The sequence below is a fragment of the Dryas octopetala genome, chromosome 1 (assembly GCF_963921425.1).
Source record: "Dryas octopetala chromosome 1, drDryOcto1.1, whole genome shotgun sequence".
Classification (NCBI taxonomy): domain Eukaryota; kingdom Viridiplantae; phylum Streptophyta; class Magnoliopsida; order Rosales; family Rosaceae; genus Dryas; species Dryas octopetala.
Genome location: NC_141366.1, coordinates 27,569,252 through 27,590,258, shown reverse-complemented (window position 1 = coordinate 27,590,258; position 21,007 = coordinate 27,569,252). Strand labels below are relative to the sequence as shown.

The following is a 21,007-nucleotide window of genomic DNA, read 5'->3' as shown; positions in this document are numbered from 1 at the left end:
CAAAATCCCACCAATAATATTAATAATCATTACAACCAATCAATTGCCTAATCGATCAACCATTAACCTCAACCTCAAATCATTCACATTCTAATTAATGTCCTCAACGCATAGACACTATCATTTCCGTCCTCACGATTCAAGCCTAGACTTTACTAAGTCCTAGCAAACAAATGCAATACAAGCAACCAAACAACCATCTATCTAAGTTCACACACTTCGTTTCATGGAAATCCTCCAGCTTTATAACTACTTTCAAAAATCTCTTCTTTCAAAACCATTTTCACATCCCCTCAACCGTAAATCAAACTCTGAACTGAATTTATCCTTGAAATCTGATATCTCAAAACACTTATTCTTAAAACTCACATCATTCTCGTACCTGTACTGTAGAAAATGTCATGGCCACAATCTCGTACAGAGGTCATTCTGTAAGAGCAGACTCGTATCCTGGCCACAATCTCGTACGGAGGGGTCTCTCCGAACGAGCAGGCTCGTATCCTGGCCACAATCTCGTACGGAGGGGTCTCTCCGAACGAGCAGGCTCGTATCCTGGCCACAATCTCGTACGGAGGGGTCTCTCCATACGAGCAGGCTCGTATCCTGGCCACAATCTCGTACGGAGGGGTCTTTCCGAACGAGCAGGCTCGTATCCTGGCCACAATCTCGTACGGAGGGTCTCTCCGAACGAGCAGGCTCGTATCCTGGCCACAATCTCGTACGGAGGGGTCTCTCCGAACGAGCAGGCTCGTATCCTGGCCACAATCTCGTACAGAAGGGTCTCTCCATACGAGCAGGCTCGTATCCTGGCCACAATCTCGTACGGAGGGGTCTCTCCGAACGAGCAGGCTCGTATCCTGGCCACAATCTCGTACGGAGGGGTCTCTCCGAACGAGCAGGCTCGTATCCTGGCCACAATCTCGTACGGAGGAGTCTCTCCATACGAGCAGGCTCGTATCCTGGCCACAATCTCGTACGGAGGGGTCTCTCCGAACGAGCAGGCTCGTATCCTGGCCACAATCTCGTACGGAGGGGTCTCTCCGTACGAGCAGGCTCGACCGGTCAACACGTGCATTTACACAGCAGTCTTTAAATATTCTTCTCCATATTATCCTTATCAAACCCACTCATCAAAAGGAGGTGTCTCTCCTCAAATCACAACGTCTTAATCATCATTGGATAAATAATCAATCATAAACAAAATTCACTCACTGTTTACTCCGATCTACACCGAAACCTTTCCGAGATTGAATTCTACTCACGACCCTTCCCTTGTTTGTCACTCAAATCATTCCAATACTTCCTCAGGACAAACTCTAACATTCCAAATAAATTCCTAAACCTCAGATCCTTATTAATTTATTCTCATGATCCAAATCCTACTCTTCACAGTGCCATTGCTCGGATACCAAATCCGGCAGCATAACGGCATCGGGAATGATATTTCCTAAATCCGTATACCTAGAGGATCGATTTTGTCAACTGGATCGACGGCCAAATCTCGCCGGAAATGGCCTAAATCGGCGGCGGAAGCCGGCGGCTGGCTTGGCTTCCCGAGCTCATTGCTCCGCCGTGGGGCATCGTCAAGGCAGGAGGACACCACGGCTGAACTCGCCGTGATGAGAGGAATGAGACCCAGTGGGTCCGGTGTCGAGTCCAGGCCGGAAAAACGAGATCGCCGGCGGAGCCATCGATCTGTCTCGCGTCGATTCTCTGTCTACAGTGGTCGGCCGGCGAAGGGGAGGGCTGGTAGGGGTCGGCGACGGCAGGAGGGAGTCGCCGGTACCCGTCGTTGGTCGTTGGGTGGTCGGACGGCAAATCTTCCGAGAGAGAGAAGCGGCGGAGACAGAGAAAGGAAAGACTCGGGGGGAGAGAGAGAGAGAGAGAGAGAGAGAGAGAGAGAGAGACCGGGGAAGGTGGTCCACATCTGGGGTGTTTGCCGGAGGTCGAGGTCGGCCGGGGGGGGGGGGTGGCCGGTGACAGCTGGGATGAGGGGTGTGCACGCGGAGGGAGATGCCCGAGAGAGTGTGCGGGAGAGAGAAATTAAAGGGAGAGAAAGAGTGTTGTAGAAATTTCTAGAGAGAGAGAGTGAGTGAATAAAAAAAATCTGACTTTTTGGGTTTTTAAAACCCCCTTTCATAAAAATTACAAGTTTGCCACTCGCTTCAAAAGCCCGTATCTTTCAAACCGTAGCTTCGATTGACGCGTGCCACGCGTCTACGAACGTACTCGTGGACTCGAGACCTTTCCAACGTGCCCAAAGTCAAAGATGAAAGTCCATTATTTTTAAAAGTCAACTTTGGGTCGGGTCGTTACATTATCTACCCGTGGAACTTGAACACAAAGCTTTGTGGGCACTTAAAGAGTTAAATTTTAACTTTATCAAGGCCGGTGAGAAGAGGAAGCTTGATCTTTGTGAGCTTGATGAGTTGAGGTATGAGGCATATGAGAATGCCAAGTTATACAAGGAGAAAACCAAAGCATATCATGATAAGAAGCTTGTGAAGAAGAATTTTAAGCCAAACCAACTTGTGCTTCTTTACAATTCAAGATTAAAGTTGTTTCAGGGCAAACTTAGATCGAGATGGAGTGGTCCATTTCAAGTAGTTCAAGTCTTTCCCCATGGAGCCATTGAAATCAAGAATATGAAGAGTGAGGATGTGTTCAAAGTGAATGGCCACAATTTGAAGCCCTACGTCTCGGCTAGCTTCAATGAAGAAGAGGAAGTCCTTTACTTTAAGGATGCTCCTTATGCACCATAAAGGCAACCCAAGTGTTGGAGGTCTACAAGGGGGAGTTTTTCTTGACCCTTATCTTGTTTTAAATTTATTTATTTATGCTTTGTTGTTTTATGTGTTGTTGTTGTGTGTTGTTTATCTTTCACCCTATGCATGAATTTTTCATTACAAAACTTTCAAAGTCACTTTTTAACATTGAGGACAATGTTAGATTCAAGTGTGGGGGGAAGGTAACTTTTGTTGAAAATTTTTAATTTTTGTTGTTTAATAAGGGCTAAGAAGAGAATGAGCATGTTTAGGTCTTAGAAGTTCCTCTCTTGTTAATGGTGAGTTATGAGACCTTGTTTGAATCTATTTACACAAAGTTTGTCAATTTGACGCATTGTAATGAGAGAAGCATAGTAAGACTTGTGTGAACCAATTATGTCATATATGTGAGTTTTGAGCCTAATGGAAGTGCATATATTGTTCCTAGCACTTTGTTCTTCATGTGTGATCAATCTTGTGCATATTACATCTCTAGAACTTGCTTAATATCTCTCAAAGCTTTGTGTCATGTATTAATCCATTTTGGAAATGATCTAGGCATTAGGAATCCACCATGGCCAAATTAGCATAATTCCTAAATATGTTATATCCATTAGATTGCCATTTTGTGCCTTTATGTTAGCCTTTCATTTATTTCCACTACAAATGTCTTACCCTTTTGCTTAAACACTAGCCTTACCCTTTTCAAGCTAACTAGTGAGCAATATGAGATTGAGTTATGTTAAGGTGCTTGTAAAGAAATAAGTTTGGGGGTTTTGGGAAAGAAAAGTGTGGGGGTGTTCTATGTATGCAAAAAAAAAAAAAAAAAGAATCGTGATTGTGATTGCATGTCCAATTGTCAAACAGGGTGTGGATGTGATAACTTTGCAAATGCATTTGCATCTCTAGCTTGAAATTAAGGATTGGATAAAAAAAAAAAAAGTGTTATTCAAGAAATAAAAAATGTTTTTAGTTTAAGTTTGGGGGAATGATTTGAGGGTTGTGTTTTGGCAAGCATCTTAAAGTCTTTAAAGTTTTTAAATCTCAACAAGAGAATTGCTTATTATGTTTGCTTGGAATTTGTGATAACCTTTCCTTTTCATTTCTGTAATCCATCACCCTAAACCCCATTACAACCTAATAAAAGTCCTTTTGATCCAAAATATTTTGTGCATGACTAGTGGAGATGAGATTGAATAGCAAGAATATGGAGGCATATGCACAACATTACATTGAGTGCATATACTAACCCTTAAACACTTGTGTCAAAATAGAGAGCATTCCAATGAGTGTTTGGTTATCTAAGTTTGAATTGCATATCTTGTGAATGCATTGAATTGACATATGGTTTATAGTGCACACACTCACTCAAGCATGTGTTTCATGTCTTGTTATTAGCACTAGAGGAAAATCTAGAAAATATTTTGTGCTTATGAAATTCATAGCCCAATCTTGTATGTTTCTTTATTGTGTGTTTTGTTTGCTCGAGGACGAGCAAAACCTAAGTTTGGGGGTATTTGATATATTCATAAATTCATATCCTTTTATATTTCTCTTACTTAGTTTTTGTGAGTTCATTTGATTAAAAGCTTTAAATTTCATTTAGTTTTGTGTTTTTAGATTCCGAACAATAAAATAAGAAATTTCACCATTTATTCTCCTTAATAGATTTTAACATGAATCCAATTGGAGATAGAAGCTAACACCTTGAAGTTATTCCAGGTTAAATTTCGTGACATTTGAAGACTTCTAAGGTGTTCATTTTGAATTTCAAAGTCAGCCCAAAACTACACCCGAGGAGAACTGAGTCAGCTGCATTGTGTGGGGCATAATGTTTTGGTTTGAGCTTGGATTGAGGCATATAATATATGGTTGGAAAGAAGACATCCAGGGCTTTCTATTGATATATAAAATGTAAATTTCTGAGTTGGTTAAGGCCTCCAAATTGCTCTCCAAAGACAGCTCAGAAATCCTGTCAGCAAAAGGATAAAGTGGTCCCAAGGCATCTTTCCATTTTGGGTAATTGCCTATCACATGCTCTCTTTCCTTTCCCTTTGTTTGCCCATTCTAAGCAAAATTCAGAAACCACAATGTGAAGGCTCTAAATGAGGCAAAAAGAACATCTACATATCTTAACATCCTTTAAGGAACATCTACATCCTTTAATGAGAAAACACTCTCTCATTTTCGAGCTCCCCCCTCCATCCTCTCTAATTTCACTCATTTCATCATTCATTCCATCATCGCATCTCAAAAACACATATCTCATCTTCCATCTTCCAAACCCTAGCCTTTTCTCATCTCTCTACATCATTTCTTTTCTCCATCTTCCCTCCATCAACTCTTCCTCTCCAAAAAGCCAAACACCATCATAACACCCATCTACCATATTCAAGTTCATTGTGGCCTTTATCTTCTTCAACTCTTGTTGCACATTGATGTGAGGAGTGCCCATGTCAAATACTCCTCTTCTTTGTTGCTCTTTCATAGATAAGTTCACATCCTTCATTGGCAACCTATCATTGACCTTGTCCCAAAGTTATGAAGTCTCACTCAAATTGTCAAGAACCTCTACGGCCTCCCTTTCGGTTTTGTCCATAAAGCTTCCTCCACATGCATAGTCCACTCTTCTCCTTTTCTCTTGAGTCAACCCATTGTAGAAGAAGTTGAGAATCATCCACTTGGTGAGACCATGATTAGGGCAACCATTTTTCATATCTTTGAATCTCTCACATGCTTCATGAAATAGCTCATTAGGTTGCTCCCTAAATTGCATTAAGAGTTGCCTAAGAGCATTGGTCTTTGATGATGGAAATAACTGTAACGACCCGACCCAAATTTCACAAAAAATTTTAATTTTATTCTGATGGCCATGTAGAGGTATAGTGGGAAATGAAATTGAGAGACCCAGTATTTTTTTTAAGGATTCATTCTAAATGTTTTGAGATTTTATGTCGATTATTTTGGGAATCTATTTGAGAAATAAAAAGGGGTTTTGGGTTAATTTTTAATTTTCGTTTTAAATTGGGTTTGACCCCAAAGTTGACTTTTCTTGTTAGTAGACTTTTGATTTTGACTTTAGGCCCGTTGGGTAAGTCTCGAGTGTACGAATTCGTAGACACGAAGCACGTGTAAATCGGAGTTACGGTTTGGATTTTACGGACGTTCAAAGTGAGGGGCAATTTTGTAAATTACATGAATGGGTTTTAAAAGCCCAAAAAGGGTCCAGAAATTTCTGGATTTCTCTCCCCTCTCACGACTCACTCTCTCTCTCTCCCTGTTTTCTCTCCTCGACACCCCCCCCGGTTACTCTCTCCTTCTCTCCGGCCTCCCTCCCTCGCTGCCCAGCCAGGAGGCGGCGACGGCACTGCCTCAGCCCCCCCTTCTCTCTCTCTCTTCCCTGTTCTCTGTCTCTCTCTCTCCCTCCCTCGCTCGCGACCTCCTATGTGCGCGCGGCCTCACCACTAGAGGTAGTGGTCCGGCCATTTTCTCGGCGGCGCTGGACCACAGGCTTGATCCCTTGGAGCCGGCCGTCCATCCCCGAAGCCTCCCCGAGCTGGCCAGCTGTTCCCACACGCAGAAACCGCCGGAGAAGCCAGCAGGCACCGCCAGTCATTTCGTCGATTTCGGCAGTTTCCGGCCACCGTTGGCTGCGATTCTTGAGGGGTTCTACTCCTCTAGGCAATATCAATGAGGCTCAAAACAATCCGACGGAGGATCGACGTTGATTTCGCACTGTGAGTGGACCTCTTGTTTTTATAAATGATTTATGAATTTCATGATTATTATTCTAATTGTTATCCTGAGTTTATTTAGATTGTTTGTAACGACCCGACCCAAATTTTCACTAGAAATTTAAATTTTTATTTAACTATGTTTTTAAGAGATTTTTTTTTTAAGGTGTGGAATTGCATTTTAAAGATTATGAGATTTATTTGGAAAATAAAAAGGGTTTTGATTTAAATACTTATTTTTGTTTTAATTTAAGCTTGACCAAAAGTTGACTTTTAAAATAAATGGGTTTTCGACTTTGACCTTAGGTCCGTTGAATAGGTTTCGAGCCCACGAGTTCATAGACACGTAGCACGCATCATTTTGAGTTACGGTTTAAAAGTTACGGACATGTGAAGTGAGTGGCACACTTGTAATTTTTATGAAAAGGGGTTATAAAACCAACAATCAGATTCTCTCTCTCTAGAATTTTCTGGTGTTTTCTCTCTCTCTCTCTCTCTCTCTCTCTCTCTCTCTTTTTATCTCTCTCCCCGACACTCTCTCTCGGACTCCACCCCCGCACCTTCCCCTGCACAACCCAGCAGCCACCAACCACCCTGCCGGCCTTGGCTTCCGACCAGCACCCTCCCCAGGCGCCGATCATCCCTCCCGGCCACTCCTTCAGCTCACCCAGCCATCACTTCGACGAAGGGCACAACACACCAGCCCGTAATCCCACCCCTGCACGTACCTGCCTCAGCCACCCAGCCACGTCCGGTCATTTTTTCGGCGACCCAAGGCTCCGGCGAGCCTCCCCCGACGCCGACCAGCCCAGCTCGGCCCTCCTCCAGTTAGCCCAGCTCCCACACGCGCGAAATCAGGGCCAGAGAAGGCCCAGCCCGCCGTCTCTCCCTCGCCGAATTCCGGCCAAATCTCAGCCCCTGTCATCCCTATTTTTGGCGACACGGCTGTGACTCGTGACGATCCGACGGAGGATCGAAGCTAGGACTTTTCACAGTGAGTGGACTTTATTTGCAATTACTTTTCTAAATTCTTGATTTATTCATTTGGTTATTGAATTTGTTTGGGAGATAATAGAAGTTGAATTGGATCTTTGATTTGGAAGTGTTTCCTTAAAATTATGATTTTATTATTTGGTTATCATGAGTCTTGAATTAGAAATATTGATTTGACAGTTGAACATTTCCCTTATCAACATATGTGGTAAATTTCAATGATTTAAGTATCGTTTGACATGGATTTAATTTGAGTTACGAATTTTATGAAGATAAATGAGCAGTTTAAAACCGTCATATTAGTACCCCCTTCAGCAGGTATATATTGCTCTGCACTCGCCTAGTCGGCGGTGTATGACCAGCATGACATTTGCTCTGCACTTGCCTAGTTGGCGGTGTACGACCAGCATTCGCTCTGCACTTGCCTAGTCGGCGGTGTATGACCAGCATGACATTTGCTCTGCACTTGCCTAGTTGGCGGTGTACGACTAGCGTTCGCTCTGCACTTGCCTAGTCGGCGGTGTATGACCAGCATGACATTTGCTCTGCACTTGCCTAGTTGGCGGTGTACGACCAGCACTCGCTCTGCACTCGCCTAGTCGGCGGTGTATGACCAGCACCACAGCAGGTATAGATTTGCTCTGCACTTGCCTAGAGATGACTCGGCAGTGTATGACCAGCAGTTTTCCGGGTACTAGTGTGGCGTGAGTTTTCAGTTGGGAAGTATGTTGAGAAAATATATTCCACCAGTAAACGTTTTAAACGACAGTTTCATTAAGGCATTTCATTTTATTTTAGATATTTTAATAATTTTACAGCTTGAGAGTATTAATTGTTTTTCATGAGTTTTATAACATTTTTAAGACTTGTGAAATTGTTTTAAAACTGGGGGATTTCAAAGAGCGACGTGAGGTTTTAGAGTTAAAAATATTTAGACTTGATTTCATCTCCATTTAACTGTCCACTCACTGAGCCTATCTCACCGTTTTCTTGTTTTGTCTTAAATTGTCCCCCCAGGTAGTAGCGTTGGTGGAGGTCGAGCCAAACGCGTCGAGGCATAGCATCCATTTTTCATTCCCGGACCCTGTAGGCGCCATGTTTATTTTTGTAAAAACTTATTAGTAGCTCTGATAACCACTCCTAAGGTTTAAGTTGGATTTCTGTGAAATTGTTGGGTCTGAGACCCTATTTTGGTTGTGGTAGAGGTGGTTGCTGTTTAGAAGTGCATTTTAACAGGTATAAGAATTCTGGGTTAGTCCATTTTCAGGGGAGGTTCTGCCGAAATTTCGGTAGGATTTTCTTTGAATTTGGATTCCCGCAGGACCTCTTCGGGTTTCAGGGTGGAATCCGGGGGCGGTCCTGTCAACTTGGTATCAGAGCATTAGGTTTTAGATTCCTCAATTTTGCACTGAATGTGCATCCCCAATATTGATAAGAGTTTGGTTTTCTTATAGGTATTATGCCTCCTCGACGACGTGGCCGACCACCGGGGATCCACCATAGGGTAGCAGAAGGTGTCGATGAGACAACACAAGGTTTCGAGCAATCTATTGATAGGCTAGCAGAGGCAATGACTGCTGCCGTTCGTACTAGGGCTTTTCCTGAAGGAGAATTTAGCATTGAGCGTGCCCGTAAGCTCGGGGCCTCAAATTTTTCGGGTACTGCGGATCCCGCCGTGGCTAACGAGTGGATGATACAACTTGAAAGGATCTTTGAGGTCATGGGATGCCCGGATGACCGAAAGTTGGTTTTAGCAACGTTTCTGTTAGTGGGTGATGCTTATTACTGGTGGGACTCAGAGCGTTTAGGACTCACGGCAGTTGAGATTTCTTGGGATAGGTTTAAGAGAGCTTTTTATGAGAAGTATTATACCAGAGTTTATTGCGACGCGATGAGGGCAGAGTTCTTGAGGTTGAAACAGGGTTCTATGACAGTAACAGAGTATGAGAGGAGGTTTACTGAGCTTTCTAGATTTTGCCCAGCACTTGTGGCAGATGAGACAGACAGATGCTCAAGGTTTGAGGAGGGTTTGAAAGACTCCATTCGCACGGCAGTCACTGCAGCTGACCACTCCACCTTCTCTTCACTGAGAGATGCTGCCATGAGAGTTGAGAGATCTTTAGCTGAGCGGGGCAGCAGCGAAGCAAGACGTCGCCCTTATTCGAGTGCTACAATGGGTGGCCCTAGTCAGGGACCATCCAAGAGGGGCAGTTTGAGCTCCAGCTCTTCAGGGAGTGGCGGATTCAGCGGTTTAATACGCGACTTGGGTGGTAGTAGAGGATCTGGGCATAGACAGAGCTCTAGTCATCAGTCCGTGAGAAGTTCGACGAGAAGTCCAGGAGAGTTCAGTGGGTCCCAGGGTAGTCGAATCCTTAGGACAAATCGTCCGCGATGTAATCTTTGTGAAAAGTATCATGATGGGGTGTGTCAGAGAGGAAGTGCAGGTTGTTTTCGCTGTGGACAAGTAGGGCATTTCATGAAGGATTGTCCGACCTTACACCAGAGAGATAGTGGAGTTTCAGGTTCAGCCCTTCCTCTGGGACAGACTTCTGGGGCCCAGAATCAGGGGCAAAGAACAGTACAGACTGCAGGTGCTACGTCTGGTAGTGGTGCTCAGTCCAGCCATGTCAGTAGAGGTGGAGGACAGCAGAGGGGCCAGCCAGGACACCCTAGAACCCAGGGCAGAGTCTTCGCCATGATGCAACAGGACGCTTTAGCTTCACCGGATGTCATCATGGGTACGTTATCCATCCTTGGTCATAATGCAAAATTTTTGATAGACTCTGGGATACACACACACACACTTGAGTGTCACGTATTCTTGTTTTGATTGTCTATAAGAGATAATCCTTCTTGATTTGTGGGTTAGAGTGGTTTTCAAATGATTTAAAGGTTTTAAATGAATTTATTTCGTAATGGTTTTATTCCTGAAAACTTTATCTAGGGTTTGGCGTTTCTATAGCATTTTCAAGTTTTATTTTGAGGCGTACTTAATTCATTTAGGTTCGTTATGGAATGATCATTTTAGTCTAAATGTTTTTGGTTTCCTCAAACGGAAGGAAATGTCAAATTCAAGCATATTTCAACTTATGGTTGTTGAAAGGGGGTTTGACTTGATGGGCGATAAGAATTTTACAACAACAATTCACTTAAATTAAGGTTTTCTACTAAATTTCGAGGACGAAATTTTTGTAAGGGGGGAAGGTTGTAACGACCCGACCCAAATTTTCACTAGAAATTTAAATTTTTATTTAACTATGTTTTTAAGAGATTTTTTTTTTAAGGTGTGGAATTGCATTTTAAAGATTATGAGATTTATTTGGAAAATAAAAAGGGTTTTGATTTAAATACTTATTTTTGTTTTAATTTAAGCTTGACCAAAAGTTGACTTTTAAAATAAATGGGTTTTCGACTTTGACCTTAGGTCCGTTGAATAGGTTTCGAGCCCACGAGTTCATAGACACGTAGCACGCATCATTTTGAGTTACGGTTTAAAAGTTACGGACATGTGAAGTGAGTGGCACACTTGTAATTTTTATGAAAAGGGGTTATAAAACCAACAATCAGATTCTCTCTCTCTAGAATTTTCTGGTGTTTTCTCTCTCTCTCTCTCTCTCTCTCTCTCTCTCTCTTTTTATCTCTCTCCCCGACACTCTCTCTCGGACTCCACCCCCGCACCTTCCCCTGCACAACCCAGCAGCCACCAACCACCCTGCCGGCCTTGGCTTCCGACCAGCACCCTCCCCAGGCGCCGATCATCCCTCCCGGCCACTCCTTCAGCTCACCCAGCCATCACTTCGACGAAGGGCACAACACACCAGCCCGTAATCCCACCCCTGCACGTACCTGCCTCAGCCACCCAGCCACGTCCGGTCATTTTTTCGGCGACCCAAGGCTCCGGCGAGCCTCCCCCGACGCCGACCAGCCCAGCTCGGCCCTCCTCCAGTTAGCCCAGCTCCCACACGCGCGAAATCAGGGCCAGAGAAGGCCCAGCCCGCCGTCTCTCCCTCGCCGAATTCCGGCCAAATCTCAGCCCCTGTCATCCCTATTTTTGGCGACACGGCTGTGACTCGTGACGATCCGACGGAGGATCGAAGCTAGGACTTTTCACAGTGAGTGGACTTTATTTGCAATTACTTTTCTAAATTCTTGATTTATTCATTTGGTTATTGAATTTGTTTGGGAGATAATAGAAGTTGAATTGGATCTTTGATTTGGAAGTGTTTCCTTAAAATTATGATTTTATTATTTGGTTATCATGAGTCTTGAATTAGAAATATTGATTTGACAGTTGAACATTTCCCTTATCAACATATGTGGTAAATTTCAATGATTTAAGTATCGTTTGACATGGATTTAATTTGAGTTACGAATTTTATGAAGATAAATGAGCAGTTTAAAACCGTCATATTAGTACCCCCTTCAGCAGGTATATATTGCTCTGCACTCGCCTAGTCGGCGGTGTATGACCAGCATGACATTTGCTCTGCACTTGCCTAGTTGGCGGTGTACGACCAGCATTCGCTCTGCACTTGCCTAGTCGGCGGTGTATGACCAGCATGACATTTGCTCTGCACTTGCCTAGTTGGCGGTGTACGACTAGCGTTCGCTCTGCACTTGCCTAGTCGGCGGTGTATGACCAGCATGACATTTGCTCTGCACTTGCCTAGTTGGCGGTGTACGACCAGCACTCGCTCTGCACTCGCCTAGTCGGCGGTGTATGACCAGCACCACAGCAGGTATAGATTTGCTCTGCACTTGCCTAGAGATGACTCGGCAGTGTATGACCAGCAGTTTTCCGGGTACTAGTGTGGCGTGAGTTTTCAGTTGGGAAGTATGTTGAGAAAATATATTCCACCAGTAAACGTTTTAAACGACAGTTTCATTAAGGCATTTCATTTTATTTTAGATATTTTAATAATTTTACAGCTTGAGAGTATTAATTGTTTTTCATGAGTTTTATAACATTTTTAAGACTTGTGAAATTGTTTTAAAACTGGGGGATTTCAAAGAGCGACGTGAGGTTTTAGAGTTAAAAATATTTAGACTTGATTTCATCTCCATTTAACTGTCCACTCACTGAGCCTATCTCACCGTTTTCTTGTTTTGTCTTAAATTGTCCCCCCAGGTAGTAGCGTTGGTGGAGGTCGAGCCAAACGCGTCGAGGCATAGCATCCATTTTTCATTCCCGGACCCTGTAGGCGCCATGTTTATTTTTGTAAAAACTTATTAGTAGCTCTGATAACCACTCCTAAGGTTTAAGTTGGATTTCTGTGAAATTGTTGGGTCTGAGACCCTATTTTGGTTGTGGTAGAGGTGGTTGCTGTTTAGAAGTGCATTTTAACAGGTATAAGAATTCTGGGTTAGTCCATTTTCAGGGGAGGTTCTGCCGAAATTTCGGTAGGATTTTCTTTGAATTTGGATTCCCGCAGGACCTCTTCGGGTTTCAGGGTGGAATCCGGGGGCGGTCCTGTCATTGTTGCATGGTGGGTTGAACTTGGTTTTCGAAGGAAATTTAATAAATTCTATAATTTAAATCCATATTCGTATCTTTAGACTTATTTGAGTTTCGATGTGTTTATCTAGTGGAGGAAATTCTCTTTGGTGGAGGGTGGTATAAATTGGATGTTTATTTATATATGCGCTTTGGAAACTTTGATTTGGGTTCTGGGGTGACGAATTAATTATAAATTTCTCACAAACATGTTCTAATGATTTTTGCTTAAGGGAGATGAAATTTGAAATTTAAGAGGCATGTATACAGATAAATTAGTTCGGATAATGTTGTGATTTGAGATTATGCGAGTATTCCTGCCTGCTCGTGTATAGATTCGCTCTGCACGAGAAGTGGCGAGTATTCCTGCCTGCTCGTGTATAGATTCGCTCTGCACGAGAAGTGGCGAGTATTCCTGCCTGCTCGTGCATCGATTCGCTCTGCACGAGAAGTGGCGAGCATTTCGGCCTGCCCGTGCATCGATTCGCTCTGCACGGGAAGTGGCGAGCATACTTATATGCCTGCCCATGTATCGATTCGCTCTGCACGGGATGTGGCGAGCTTAATTATCCAAGAATATGACTAGCAGCTTTCCGAATACTTTTATAATGTGATGTTTCATTTCATGGCCTAGAGATGGTTAGCTTGCATGATTGACAAATGGAGGATTTTAGTAAACTACATTATTGTCTATTGTGGCGTGATAACATGCTTAATAATTTACCTTGCATATTTTATGGTAGTCCTTATCGAATCAATTGTGGTTACTTAAATGATGAAAAAGTTTGTGGAATAATCGTTGTTTTTGTTTGGAAAGGAGTTCCAACAGGGTTTTGAAACTGGGGGATTTCAAAGAGCGACGTGAGGTCTTAGAGTTTAAATTGACTTTTCAGGATTTGTAAAAAGATAAATGACCATTACTTTCCGTACTTATAAATTGTCCACTCACTGAGATTATCTTACGTTTTTCTCATATTTTTGTTTTGAATTTTCCCCAGGTAGGAGCGGTCGAGCCAAGAGGAACGTCGAGGCATCTTGAAAACGTTGAGGACCCCGTAGGCTAGAGTCCCTTACATTTGTACTTATATAAAATCTAGAATGGCTCTGATAACCTAAAAGAATTTGTTGTACGTTATGTCACTTTATATTTGGACGGGTCAGAGACCCTCATTTGTTTTGTGGTAGAGGTGGCTGAAAGGAATAGAAGTGCTTTTTAACAGGTTTTGAAATTTCTGGGTTAGTCCATTTTTAGGGGAGGTTCTGCCGAATTTTCGGTAGGATTTTCCTTGATTTTGGATTCCCGCAGGACCTCTCTGGGTTTTCAGGGTGGAATCCGGGGGCTGTCCTGTCAATAACTTTTGAAGAAAGCTCTTTTGCATTTCCTCCCATGTGTGGATGCTTGCGGCCGGCAACTTGTATAACCATTGCTTAGATTTGTCCTTCAATGAGAATGGGAAATGCCTTAACCTTAAATTGTTCTCATTAATTCCATTTAGTTGTACGGTTGAGCAAGCTTCACAAAATTCGGTGATGTGCAAATAAGGATCACTATTTGTCATTCCATGAAAGCTAGGTAACAATTGCAATGTACCCGGCATGATCTTAAATGCATTTGCACAAGGTGGAAGCACAATGCAACTAGGATGAATGGCCAAAAGAGGTAATGTAAAATCTCTCAAGGGTCTTTCTTCCTCTAGTGGTGGTGGAGGTGGATTCCTATCCCCCATCTTTGCTTCCTTTGGAGGTGATTTTTCCTTTATCTTCCTTGTACCTCTTTCTCTTGATCTACCTCTTGTAAACTCTATCAATTCCTTCCCACTTCTCAAAATAATGTGTGAACTTGAAGTGGTTGGGTTTTCGCTCATACACCTATCAAGAGAGCAAGAACACTATAAGTCACAAGTATAAAAGAAAGAAACTCAAGATAGCATCCAATGTCAATAAAAGAAATGGGTAACTAACAAATGCACACAAAGTAATACACAAAAAGTGAAACAATTAAACTAAAACGCAATAGAAAACTACTTTATGACCTCTGCTCAGTTTTTAGCTTATAACTTTTAAACCGTTGATCCGATTTTGACGATCTTTATATGGTTGGATTCAGGACGAAAAAATACAGAACCGTTCTTGAACCAAATTCACAAAACAGCAACCAAACAAAGCAGCTTAACCCATAAAGAAACACTACATTTTCTAACAAAGTAAAAACAAATTTAAAACTAAAAATTCAAAAAAACAATTTTCTTTTCTTTTATACTAAATAAAATTAACCCTAAATGCAATCTGTTACAATTATCTGAAATTATTGTCATGTAATTTCAATAATTATCCGCCCATTTGGGGTGGATACTATCTTGTCTCAGCTGATTGGATAAAACCCATATCTCAGTTAAGAGATAAGGATGGTAAATGAGGATTGTGGTCTTTGAATTTGAATTCAAACAGAGACCCAATCTCACCACACTTCTGATAACTCTCTCTAGGAAACCACAAGGAAAAGGAAAAGTCTGATGGTAGACTTATATATAAACACTCGTGCATATACTCTTCAGTAACTCAACCTTAGACAATTCACCAAAAAGAGTCTGGGAGCATTGGAATCGTGGAAATCTTGGGATCTGACTTTCATAGCAAATCCCTTACCTTGGAGACACAAGAACGTGCACAGAAGTTGTGATTTGCGTTCCACAGCAGCTGGGTTGGTTACTGCACGTCGAGGCTGTAACATCGAGGTGGTTACACTAATTCAAGACACTTCCGCACAGTAAGTAATCTGAACTGGAGTTTGATTTCCAATTGGCATTTGAGTTCCAATTGACATTCGATTGCTATAGTAATTGCTATATGAGATGTCAACTTTTACATTACGGAATGTAAACTATTGCATTGATATAATTATTACATTGGTATCAGAGCTTCATCTTCGATGATTCGCCTCTTTAATAAGATGCAAGTTTTTGGCTTTCCTCCTGTGAAGAACCATCAGATCAAATCTTTCTTTTATGCATATCTTTGATATATATATATATATATATGCTATATGAAATATGCTATCTGATGATTAAATAGGAGGATTCTGTGCAGTTTTGATATATATATATGTTATATATATATATGTTATATGTTATATGTTATTTCACTTTCTCAAGAGCTTTTTTTTATGCTCTCTGTGAAATTATTTTTGATGGGTGCTGAGCAAAACTTGAAATGTAGTAATCTATTTGACTGATGATGTATTACATACCATATTTAATTTACATACCATCTTTTTGATGGGTGCTGAGATGTCAACTGTTACATTACGGAATGTAAACTATTGCATTGATATAATTATTACACAACCCAAGTTAGGATCAAAGTCCTAGGACTCCAATCCCCCGGCAACGGCGCCAAAAACTTGTTGTTATCCTACCTCAAGTGCAAGGTTGTCAAGTTTTAGTATGGAAATGGAAGTAAGGGGTTGTCGTATCCAAGAGATTAGATTAGAATTTCAATCACAAGCTAGATTGATTTTAGGGTTATAAAACTAACAAAAAACCTACTATATACTATGCAAGCCAAGACTAAACATAATGGTATGTGCAAATGTGTAGTGTTGAGTTGTTGTTTGGTTGATTGATGATAAGTAACACTAGAATTTGAAACTAACAAATGGAAATACAAACAAATTCAAGTACAAATTAAATTCAATGATGATGAAGGTTTTGGGGTTATTAGTGGTTCACACTAACCTTCCTATGTAACAAACAATTCAATTAATGATTATGCCAAATTAGATAGACTAGATTCCCTCCTAACCCCCGATTAAGGTAAATTAGGGCACATCCTCTTTCATGTTATCAACTTTCCCAACCAAGGTGATAGGTAACTACCTAAGATTAATGTCATAGCAAACCCTAGGTGCATAAAGTTCTAAGGATGAGGAATCCAAGAAATTAAAACAATCTAACCAAGATACTTTTATATTACCATGCTCTTATGCAACAAGCTTTAGAAATTAAAAGTTACCAATCTCCAATTTCTACATGACAATATTCCTCATATGCACAAATGGTAAATTCACACATATAAGTCATGATCTTTAAACTAGCATAAGAGCATATATATCCAAAATGGCATTTATATCACAAATCACAAAGTCATCACATGGTTGGGCTAGGGCTACATCCCTAACCCCAAATCAAAAAACTACTCAATAGCCATAAAAGTTACAAACAATATCACAAATTGAAACATAAATGGAAACAAGAAGGAAATGAGAAAACTGTAGATGTTGAAGCCAAGCTCCCAAGGGGTGTCACTCCTCCAAGGATGCCCAAAATAGCTTCTTGTCCCAAGTGTCTCCAAGCTCCTCTTGCAATAATGGTGGTGAATATGATAGATGGGTGTTGTGATGATGTTTGGCTTTTTGGAGAGGAAGAGTTGATGGAGGGAAGATGGAGAAAAGAAATGATGAAGAGAGATGAGAAAAAACTAGGGTTTTGAAATATGGAAGATGAGATGTGTGTTTTTAAGATGAGATGATGAAATGAATGATGAAATGAGTGAAATTCGAGAGGATGGATGAGGCCGGGAGCTCGAAAATGAGAGAGTGTTTTATGGTTTGGGTGAGTTGTTATGTCTAGAATATGTGGCTAAAATTAAATGGAAATGAAGGGATAAAGTTTGGTTAATTAAAAAATGAGAATATTTCATCTTATCCCTCAATGGATGATTCTTAAAGGATGTTGAGGTAGGTAGATGTTCTCTTTGCCTCATTTAGAGCCTTCACATTGTAGTTTCTGAATTTTTCTTAGAATGGGAAAATAAAGGGCATGTGATAGGCAATTACCCAAAATGGAAAGATGCTTTGGGACCACTTTATCCTTTTGCTGGCAGGATTTCTGAGCTGTCTTTGGAGAGCAATTTGGAGGCCTTAACTAACTCAGAAAGTTACGTTTTATATATCAATAGAAAGCCCTGGATGTCTTCGTTTCAACAATATATTATATGCATCAATCCAAGCTCGAACTAAAACGTTATGCCCCACACAATGCAGCTGACTCAGTTTTCCTCGGGTGCAGTTTTGGGCTGATTTTGAAATTTAAAATGAACACCTTAGAAATCTTCAAATGTCACGAACTTTAACCTGGAATAACTTCAAGGTGTTAGCTTATATCTCCAATTAGATTCGTGTTAAAATCTATTAAGGAGAATAAATGGTGAAATTTCTCATTTTATTGCTCGAAATCTAAAAACACAAAACTAAATGAAATTTAAAGTTTTTAATCAAATGAACTCACAAAAACTAAGTAAGAGGAATATAAAAAGATGTGAATTTATGAACATATCAAATACCCCCAAACTTAGGTTTTGCTCGTCCTCGAGCAAACAAAACGCACAATAAAGAAAAATACAAGATAGGACTATGAATTTCAGAAGCCCAAAATATTTCCTAGATTTTCCTTTAGTACTAATAACAAGACATGAAACACATGCTTGAGTAAGTGTGTGCACTATAAACCATATGTCAATTCAATGCATTCACAAGATATGCAATTCAAACTTGGATAACCAAACACTCATTGGAAGCTCTCTATTTTCACACAAGTGTTTAAGGGTTAGTGTATGCATTCAATGTAATGTTGTGCATATGCCTCCATATTCTTGCTACTCAATCTCATCTCCACTAGTCATGCACAAAATATCTTGGATCAAAGGACTTTAGGTAAGGGGTTAAAGAAATGAAAAGGAAAGGTTATCACAAATTGTAAGCAAACATAATAAGAAATTCTCTTTTTGAGATTTAAGAACTTTAAGGACTTTAAGATGCTTGCCAAAACTCAACCCTCAAACCATTCCCCCAAACCTAAACTAAAAACATTTTTTATTTCTTAAATAACACTTTTTTTTTTTATCCAATCCTTACAGACTGGGGGTGCCACGTCTAGTAGTGGCGCACAGTCTAATCATGCTAGTAGAGGTGGAGAACAGCAGAGGGGTCAGCCAGGACGCCCAAGAGCCTAGGGCAGAGTCTTCGCCATGACGCAGCAGGACACTTTGGCTTCCCCGGACGTCATTATTGGTATGATTTCTATTTTTGGACAAAATGCACGTATCTTGATGAATTCTGGTGCCACACACTCTTTTATTGCACGTAGACTTGCTTTATCCGCCGATAGGGTGTCGACTCCGTTGGAATCTGAGTTAGTTATAGCTACACCAGCCGAGGTTTCACCCTTAGCTTGTGAAGTTTTTAGAGGTTGCCCCATCTTAATTGACGACCATGAACTTGAGGCAGATTTGTTTCTCTTGGACATTTCTTACGTCGACCTTATTTTGGGTATGGATTGGCTTGCTATTCATCATGCCTCTGATGATTGTTTTTGGAAGATAGTGACTTTCAGACCTCTAGGGCGACCAGAGATTTTTTTTCATGGTGAGCGTAGAATCCTTCCATCTTGTATAATTTCAGCTCTAACTGTTAGACGTCTGTTACGGAAGGGTTGTACGGGGTACTTAATTAGCCCACATCATTGATTGTTGAGCTAGTAAGGTGAGACTTGAGGACATACCTGTGGTATAGGACTTTCCTGACGTATTTCCGGACGACCTTCGGGTTTGCCTCCAGAGAGGGTGATCGACTTTGCCATTGACTTGGTTTCTGGCACAACACCCATTTCTTTAGCACCATATAGAATGGCTCCAGCCGAGTTGAAGGAGTTGAAAACTCAATTACAGAAATTGGTAGAGAAGGGGTTTATCTGACGTAATGTTCATTTCTCCTTGGGGCGCACCAATGTTGTTTGTGAAAAAGAAGGATGGAACTATGAGGTTGTGCATTGATTACAGACAACTTAATAAGGTCACAGTGCGAAATTGATATCCCTTGCCTCGTATTGATGACTTGTTTGATCAGTTGCAGGGTGCTAAGGTGAATATTGATTTGAGATCGAGCTATCATCAATTACGAATTAGAGAGACCAACGTACCCAAGATTGCCTTTTCGACTCGATATGGACATTATGAGTACTTAGTCATGCCATTTAGGTTGACGAATGCCCCAACAGCCTTCATGGACCTTATAAATCGGGTTTTCCTTTCTTACTTGGATTGATTTGTCATTGTATTTATTGATGACATATTGGTGTATTCTCGGAGTGACAGAGATCATGTGGAGCACTTGAGGACGGTTTTGTAGACTTTGAGAAAGCATTAGTTGTATGCCAAGTGCAGCAAGTGCCAATTTTGGTTAGATAGAGTGGGATTCTTGGAGCATGTGATTTTAGCTGGGGGTGTTTTTGTTGACCCACAGAAGATTGCGGCCGTTATGAATTGGGAGCGACCTACTAGTGTAACCGAAGTGAGGAGTTTCCTTGGTTTGGCGGGTTATTACTGTCGTTTTGTAGAAGGGTACTCCAAGATAGCAGCACCTCTTACACGGTTGACCAGGAAGGGGGTGAAGTATGTATGGACCGATGAGTGTGAGCAGAGTATCCAAGAGCTTAAGAATCAACTGACTTCTGCCCCCGTTTTGACACTTCTTGATAGTAGTAGTGGATTTGTGATTTACAGCGATGCTTCACGCTAAGGCATAGGTTGTGTGTTGATGCAGCATGGTGAAGTGGTTGCTTATGCTTCTAGGCAACTCAAAAAGCATGAGTTGATCTTGAACTTGCAACAATTGTGTTTGCTCTTAAGATTTGGAGGCATTATTTATATGGAGTGACTTGTCAGATCTACACTAATCATAAGAGCCTTAAGTACTTATTCACTCAAAAAGAATTGAACTTGAGACAGAGAAGGTGGCTAGAGTTGATCAAGGATTATGATTGTACTATTGAGTATCACCCTGGAGAAGCTAATGTGGTGGCGAATGCTCTTAGCAGGAAGACTTTAAGCTCTTTGGCACATCTTAAGGCGATACACCTGCCTTTATTAGTTGAGTTGAGGACTTCAGGAGCTACTTTGGATGTAGATCATTTTGGAGCCTTGTTAGCTAGCTTTCGAGTAAGACCAGTGTTGATTGATAGTGTAGG

At 41.4% G+C, this 21,007-nt stretch overlaps 1 protein-coding gene across 2 annotated transcripts; it reads left to right on the top strand.

The window, feature by feature from the left end:
- The first annotated feature begins 6,872 nt into the window (after positions 1-6,872).
- Positions 6,873-12,805, top strand: LOC147299491 (uncharacterized). 2 transcript variants are annotated; one of them, XM_086237634.1, is made up of 4 exons: positions 6,873-7,493; positions 8,510-8,578; positions 8,947-10,230; positions 12,621-12,805. In XM_086237634.1, exons 3-4 carry the CDS (start codon positions 8,952-8,954, stop codon positions 12,662-12,664), a joined length of 1,323 nt encoding a protein of 440 aa, XP_086093760.1. In that variant the 5' UTR covers positions 6,873-7,493; positions 8,510-8,578; positions 8,947-8,951; the 3' UTR covers positions 12,665-12,805. The 2 variants fall into 2 exon arrangements, with proteins under 2 accessions (XP_086093760.1, XP_086093753.1); XM_086237627.1 differs by lacking the exon at positions 12,621-12,805 and having other exon boundaries at positions 8,947-10,610.
- The last annotated feature ends 8,202 nt before the right edge of the window (positions 12,806-21,007 follow it).

What these genes read in the sequence shown, in the direction of transcription:
- LOC147299491 (XM_086237627.1), top strand. Translation starts at nt 8,952, where the DNA reads ATGCCTCCTCGACGACGTGGCCGACCACCGGGGATCCACCATAGGGTA.